The 8,390-nt window shown below is 35.9% G+C and overlaps 1 protein-coding gene across 1 annotated transcript; it reads right to left on the bottom strand.

The window, feature by feature from the left end:
* Positions 1-290: 290 nt before the first annotated feature.
* LOC122029959 lies at positions 291-6,000 on the bottom strand. The gene is made up of 9 exons (XM_042589105.1): positions 5,532-6,000; positions 4,834-5,382; positions 4,568-4,667; positions 3,081-3,149; positions 2,391-2,490; positions 1,509-1,585; positions 1,044-1,105; positions 825-942; positions 291-708 (listed from the first exon to the last, which is right to left on the bottom strand). Exons 2-9 carry the CDS (start codon positions 5,163-5,165, stop codon positions 619-621), a joined length of 948 nt encoding a protein of 315 aa, XP_042445039.1. The 5' UTR covers positions 5,166-5,382; positions 5,532-6,000; the 3' UTR covers positions 291-618.
* Between the last annotated feature and the right edge of the window lie 2,390 nt (positions 6,001-8,390).

Below are 8,390 nucleotides of genomic sequence, written 5' to 3' on the forward strand. Positions count from 1 at the left end.
AGGAAAGACAAGAGAGATGGTGGCACGTATAGGAAAGAGAATAAACAAATGTCGATAGTTGCGGATAAAATTGAAATCAAATGCATTTTTTAAGAAGAATAAAAGTTATGTGCATCTTTTAGACATTTTAAAACTTCAAAGACACCCTTTGAAAAATTGCCTCATTTTTAATGTAGGTGTAAGTATGATATTATTTTACTCAAATTTAAGTCCTAATAACTTAAACCAACATTCGACCTTGCCTACATGAGATAACAACAAACACAACCTCCGAAGAAGCATCAACGATCGATCATCGGAAATAAACACGATACGCTTCGTCATACACTTGGTAACATCAACGATCGATCAAGAAACATATGACCTTTTCTCAGTCCACATTTTCCAGGATTGAACCTATCGACAACATACAGATACCATTGTTTTTTCCGCACCGAGATGAGCCCCCTAATGACCATCAAAAAACTTTATATTATTTCTTTCCTCTACCTATTGATTTCTACACCCCCAACTATCCAGCAAACAATTTAGCTTCAGAGAGAATTTGATGCCCAATGTCATTCCATGGTTTGGAGCCGTTACAGAGGGCTTTCTCGTCGGCAGATGAACACAGACAGCTTATGTGTGCTCTCTAAATCCTCCTATGTTCGGCCTGATGCTCGTTGCGTCCAACCGATAGCTTTTTCTGGGAGGAGCAAGGCCAGTAACCTTCCGAAATGAAAAATGTGCAAGTGACTCAGTTCGATGTTTCCATCGTATGAAAGTTCATGTTAGACTTGTCAAAACCATAAAACTCCTATGCAAAACACAAAACAGGATCTTACATTTCCGGTGCGATGGATAAGACTTGCGAGAAGCTCATCATTTACAAATACTTGCAAAGTAGGCATCTGTCTCATAGATCCAGGAAATTTGTCCAACGTCGAAGACATTGCACTTATTCTGCAAGTAGTAGGGGTGACGCTTTACGAATTATCATAATTCTCGCAATATAATCTCATATGATGAAAGTGATCGAAGAAGAGGGAGAAGAGGCAACTTACCTATCATTGACGATCGAGATGTTATTTTTCACATAACGAAATATATTAACGTTCTCCTCTAACTGCAACGTCAAGAATGTACACACTTAGTAACCGAAAAGTATAGATAATGAACAAATAAGAACCACAAAGAACTAGAGTTTCTCATATCCTTTGGCAAACAAGTAGATTATTCAACTAATTAGCTAGTTACCAAGGGATTATTAAACCATAAAATCTCAAAAATCATCAACACATTGATGTAACACTACGATTTACGTATCTTAATTAAATGCTTAGGAGCATCTCTATGAATACAAATTTCCGAAGTCATTTGTTTACTTGGGTGGATGAGTAGGATGGAAGAGGAAAGTAGCCAGTACGACCAGGAATACGATTGGACTAATATATTCCACCAAAACAAAATGTGACTCGAAGACTCAAATCATAGAAAAGCAACAATTACAAAAGGGTAAGAAAACATACCGTGCCTCGGTTAATATTTTTTACAATTTCGTCCATAACTTTATCATTTTCATCCAAAATACGCTCTAAAGAGGGAGCTGTATGACAAGGAAGAAACATATAATGTCAAACTAAAAAGAGAGACAACAACGAGCACTAGTTAAGAAAAAAAAAGTGAAACGGTAATCAAAACAAATGAATCGCTTATTCAATTTCTTATGAATTTTAATCGTACAAGTATTATTAAATTGGTTAACAAAAATGAACACCGAATGTCAATTTCAATGGAATTATTATTCCTTAATGGTTCTTCAACTTTTTCTCACTCTCCAAAGAATATCTATTTCTAGTCTATTTAATTTTCCAAGAATACATATTTTGAACACACACGATGGACCAAGCGAGCTACGCAGGCTAGGTGGATAGGGCAAGTATAGTGAACCTAGCAAACTAGGTCGGACCAAACAAACCGAGCAAGTTGGCTAAGCCAATGGATGCGCCGAACTTTTACCAACCAAAAGTAGAAATGAAATGATTCATTCAATTCTATTCAATGAACCAAACTAAAGAATACAATATTCCTATTATGTCTCTTATCCATTCCATTCCATCAAGTATGAACTAAATATACAGTTACTGGAAAACTAGAGGGGAGTATGGAACGAGGCATAACATTTTCAAAAATGGTATAACACGATCAACTAAAGCTAATTAGAGTTCAAGAAAATCATGCAACCATTATAGTATCAAAAGCAGAAACAAGCGAATCTGATACAAGGTGCAACCGATCGGCGTTAAGTATATCACAAGCTATTTAGACTAAATAAGAAAGAGTTAAAAGCAACAAGTCTTAGTATGTTGTGCAAAAATTTCAGGATATGACTCGAGTGCTCCAAAACTAACCTTCGGATGGTATAATATCCTGGATCTTCATACGATTCCCTGAAAGCAATCTAGGAGCCCTGGAAATATTGGCTGCTGAGGGAGCACCGCCGATCTTATCCTAAAGTGTTAGAAGAACACTGATAAAAATCATAAATCGTTGAAGGAACCAATAAGCTATAACTAATTTTAGGAATGCAAACAAGCTTATAAGCTTAATTGTGAAACCGCTATCAAGATAAAGTTGAAAGATTCAGTTGCTATAATTCTCTCCTAATGTTTGTACATGTTTATGAATAAAAACATTTTACCTAAAGGCATAATCACATTACATTTCGATCGCATGTAAATAAGCGGGATAGGGATGGCAGTGGATTGGGTATTATCTAGATCACATTGGATTAAATATATGCCACTAAACCTGTTTCGATACCTGCTTTGGATGATAAACATGTACATGTCGTAAACAAACATAAACAAGACCCAAACCTGATTATTAAGCATAATTTGGTACCCGAACGTGAATTAAATAGGTCGGGTATGCATGAATACCAGATTATCATGTGACTGAGTCTTCTGTTTTATTAAAGCTGATGAGAAACTCATTAGCATTTAACACAATTCCTATGACCAATATATGCAAACTGGCACACAAGAGAATAGATTATTGGAAAACAATTATCAGATGAAAACAACATGTCGAAGAGTTACCTGCATATCTTTTGCCTTTCTTGCTGTATGAAATTCTTTCGTCTTCTGTCTTTTTCCATTTTCCTTGTGCTGCAAGAGAGATCAATGTGTTGGTGGAGAGATAAAATAGATAAAAGGATGCCTAATGATCTTTTAGCACTAATAACAATAACGTGTCTTTAGTCGTATGGTCTCTAAGTTGATACCTCCAGGTTTGAGGATTCATTGATCAACACAAGCCAGAGGAAAGTGCATTCAACTTTATTTTATCTTTGTATTAAAACAGATAATTACTTGGACATTAGACATATATTGTTGTTCATAAATAAATTTTGTTGTAGAAAAAGATGATTGATTGAACTAACAATCTATATCGGACATAGACAAAGAAAGCAAACTTTAACTGAAATGAAGGCCACTATGATCCATACATTGACATATCAATATTTTGGAGTTTTGTTTGAAAACAAAAAGAAAAAGTAAAAAGAAAAAAAAATATCGATGAAGCATGGCTGAGTTCTTATTGAAGATCAAGCAGATTTAATGAATCCACTTATGTTGTAAGAACAGAGTTAGCACATGGTTGTTCTTTGTAAAAAAAGAAAGAATAGAAAGGGAGAAGGAATTTCAATGGACAAAATGGAAATCTAATATGGGATTGGTTTTGGTTTCATTACGAAATCTGCCACTGCCTTTCACATTTCCAAAAAAGAAAAAAGAAAAGTGAAAAGAACTATTTTTCATGTTTCAGCTTTCCAAAATCTCTAAATTTTAAGATCATATTTAAAAAAGAAAAATATCCAACCAAAAAACATGAAAAAGGATAAAGATCATCCAACCAAACATAGTATCCTAACTATATGCTTCACTTCTTAAAGGATTGGTTTTGAATCGGTAATAAGCCAAGTGAGGCAGACTGGTCACTAATTGCATATTGCTTTATTTCTATAGTTGACAAATAAATATAAGTTGAAGTAATGTGAGCATGACAAGCTACAAGTTTTTTTTCCAATGGAAAATGATTGATCGTTATGTTTGTGTGCAGAAGCCATCGCCCGACTTGCTAAGTCCAGTATAAGTTAAGGGAACAATTGTAGAGGGCTCTGGGATTAGAGATATCCTCTTGAACGAATTATATTTCAACATAACAAAATACGTGTCATGTGTGGAATGATAGAAAAGGGCGAAGCAAAGCATGCTTCTGGGTCAGAAGTTGAGTATAAGTCGCTCTGGTAGAGAGTATATAATCCCACATGTTAAACTCAACGTGAAGGAAAGGACAATTTGAATATTGAATGATAGTTTAGCACAAACATTGAAACTGAGTTTTCTCGGTAAGAAGGGCCAGAGGCAGCAACCAGAAGTAGCACTGGTGCAAGAGCCTTAAGCCCAAAAGGAAAAGGCCATTTTAAGAATTCAAGCTAGCTAACGATATATTTACAAAATAGAAAACATAAATGAAACCCAGAGTTTTACATAAAAGTCATCATTCTGAACAAGGAACTTACTGTGATCCACTGGCACCTCAATGCAACATCCCTTATAGTCTTCTTAGGCAACATAAAAGATATCATTGTGTACTTTCGTATTCCAACGAGATGAGAATATCTGTCTTTCACAAACACAAATTAATATTGAAACATAAATAAACAACAAAAACAATCAAGACCATTTATGTTAGCCATAACACACAAGATAAATCTAAAATATGATAAACAGCAAAAACAAACAACAATTAAGAGAATTCTGAGAGATGGCATGCCACATAACATACTTGATAAGGCCTATGTGCAAAATTTCAATTTCTTCTTGTAACCAATATGCGGGCGACCCTGACACATGTGTAAACCCTGGCACTGGTTCACGAAGCATAGATCCCGCAGAGTACTGAACTGAAGTCGTCGCATCCATATGATTGATCAAGCCAGAACCCAGAGAATTAAACATGCCAACCATGCTGTTGTTCCCACCCAAACTGCAGACTTCATCAGGACTCAAGCCCCTCGAGCTATTTCTAGCGCCTGACTGAAAAGAAACCATGAGAGGATGATGGAAGGAAGGAGGCAGATTGGCTTGGTAGGAACCCATGTTAGAATCAGCTGCCATCTCTACCGGCTGAACTCCAAAGGCCTTTTCCTTTTGGGCTTAAGGCTCAAGTTACTCTTTTATAACACAATTCGAAAACGTCCCAAGTTACTCTTCATTGCTTTCTGAAGAATCTCTGAAATCTAGCTTAAAGTGGAACAAAGTTCCAAACTGGAGGAGCTCGACTATGGTTGATCGGAGTGGAATGGCCCATAGACACAAGGATGAAGGTTAGTTCCTGCAGAAGAACAGTACGAAGACTCAGTTAACTTCAATCAAAGATGACAAGAAGCTCGAGAGGGAAGAAAGACCATTTTCATATATATATATTTTTACGAGAGTTAAAACCCTAGCCTTGACCAGCAAGATACCAGTGACGACAATCACCTGCCTTTGACATCCTCCTCCTCCTCCTCTTCCTCCAAAGGAAAACGGTGGCTCTGCGCGAGAGCAGAAGCGTAGCGAGATTCCAGCTTTCGTTCTTTCACCGCACCGCCACTGCTTTTTTCCTTCCACAATGAGAAAGCAAAGGAAAAGGCGCTTCCTTCCCGAGCACAGCGGTCGGAGAAAACCGGATTCTTGGAGCTTGAAAGCTCAGATATGAATCCCGCAGACGGAATAAGATGCCGATACCGCCTCCTCGCGCGGCCACCGCCCTTTTCCCCCTTCGACCCTTTCTCCCCGATTCCCTTAATCGCTGTCAACCAACAAAAGGAATTCCCACTCGCCTGTTCCCCCAATGTCGATCGCCCCCTCCTTTCCTCCTCGAAAGATTGGACTTTGGGCAGCCAGCAAGTTGGGGGTTAGTGCCCTTCCCGTTCCACTTCCGCCTCTCCCTCGACTAGTTTAGTTGACAATCGCCCCTGGGATGGAGGTTAATCACGCGAATGCCATTTCGCGGCAAAGATTCTCGCGGCAGATGGGGACGGCGGGCCGTTGGATGGCAGATCCTGGCCACGCGTTGGTCGTACTACGTCGACACGTGGATCCGACGATGGCGGCGGTGGGGATGGCAAGATCCTGCGGCGCACATCATGAGCTGGTTTTTTGGGGCTACGGGCCGGCCAGAGAGTTTAAAATTGCGGCGTCAACTCTCATGGTGACCTTCAAGCAAGATTCCAAACGGAAGCAAAGGTTCGCTGGGTGGGTTGTTCAACTTCAATCTTACACATCCTCTGTTTTTGTTTTTGTTTTTGTTTCTTCCAAGAACACTGGAAGTTGGCTGGCAGCTCGCGTTGTGATCTTTGTCTAGATCGCGTCCCCCTCAACGCGGACTTCTGAGATTGTCGACCAATATTCACGAGCTCAAATTCTCTGGTCCATGAAACGTGGATCAAAGGATGAATCCTTCTTTATCATTGATGGAGAGTGATGTTCTCACATCTAAAATGAATGGAGAATGACTCATCCTTTAATTTACGTTTTACAGATCAAAGGATCCACACTTAATATTCACAAGATCTATCGGATAGAAAAGTGTTTTTTTTACTTTTTTGTTTGGTTTATAAAGTGGCTTAGATGCACAAAATTGTTGCTATATTTAGTTGATATGAATATTATTGGAAATTAATTTTTAAATGAAAAATATAACATTGTCGAGAATAAATTTAAATTTAATATTCAATTATGATAAAAAAAATTATTTATGTTCATAAAAGAATATATAAAATAAAGAAATTCAAACATTAATAAATTTAATTTGTTAATATACATACACAATAATTTATATATAAATCTATTGATTAATATATGTAAAATTTAATTAAAAAATTATTTTTTATAAAATAATATTAAATTATTTATAATATATTGAAAATTAAAAAGGTAATATAATTTTCATATATTAGATAAAGATTTAATCTAATTTATAAAAACAATAATAATATTAATTAAGCTTGATAAAAAGTTTTTATCTGACTCTACTAGATAAGATTTTTAATAAATAAATTTAAAATTACGCTTAAACACACTAAATTATATTAGACTCATCTCATTTATCCGTCTATACATCTTATCTTCACTTAGTGTAGGCCCTCGGGGTTGACAGTTGATAAGTATATAAGATAATAAATATAATGATCGGAGGATCAAAACTCAATAGAGAATTTCATTATTTTTGCGAGATTCCATCCATGTACTTGTCAATTTGAATTTCTACTGAACTCTTTCTCAATAAGGTGGGACAATCATAAGGAAACCACTAATGTAACATTACCATGTTTTTCACTCAGTTAATGTATAATTATGTTAATGATTGATGTTTCTCAACTCATTTAGGACGCTCACATTGTAGAGCTAGCCAACTCATTCAACTTGCTAGAATCACTCTTTTAGTGGTCTTGTTCAGGCTAAACAACATGATTAACTCGTTCGACCCATTCAACAGAATTTATTCATTTAATTTGTCCAATCGCCTATCTCATTTGGCATCATAGGCCTATCCTACCCATACCTGGCTCGATGAGTTTACTTGACTTAACTACTCTATAAGGTTTCATCAATCTCCACAAAGTCGATGGATCATACGACCTAATCAATTTCATTAATCTTAATCTAATAGACTTTACTGAATCACATAATCTAATTGACCTAAACTGCATGTGTTGATCAGCCAGTTTCACTATACCACTTAGTAAGTAACGTGATAAATTCCCATGGCCCACTAACACACATAGCCAATGACTGCTTAACTGTCTTGTTTTGCCACTATAGCAAAATAGTTAATTTAAACTAAAAATGCATAAATAAATCCCATTGACATATTTTTATAAAAAAGTCTCTTTAAGTATAAAATTCACCATAAAGTTTGGGTGAATGTAGAGGCAATAAGTTCATGACCATCAAAAGGCTCCGTGAAGTCACATACCATAAAATAAAATTAAAAAAAAAAAAGAATGCGACCAAAAAATGGACCCATACCAAAAGGCAAAGCTGACTATATCATATGAATTCAAAAGAATCCAAAACTCCCAAGATTTTAGGTCGAAAAAGGGAGCTTTGAATCTTTCACTTTACAATGTCATTAAAGGAGTAAATGTTACGAGATGATAAATAAATTTAAATTAAAAAATCATAATTGAGATTTTTAAATGTTAATAAATAAATTTGTTTATAAATTATTAATGAACTTTCTTCAATATTATCAAACTCTAAACTTCTTCATGAAAATGTCAATAAGCACATTGGGATAAATTTTAAAACCAAGTGTATGTTATTTTAAAATTAGCTCTCATAATTTTGAGATTG

The sequence above is a fragment of the Zingiber officinale genome, chromosome 1A, assembly GCF_018446385.1.
Source record: "Zingiber officinale cultivar Zhangliang chromosome 1A, Zo_v1.1, whole genome shotgun sequence".
NCBI lineage: Eukaryota > Viridiplantae > Streptophyta > Magnoliopsida > Zingiberales > Zingiberaceae > Zingiber > Zingiber officinale.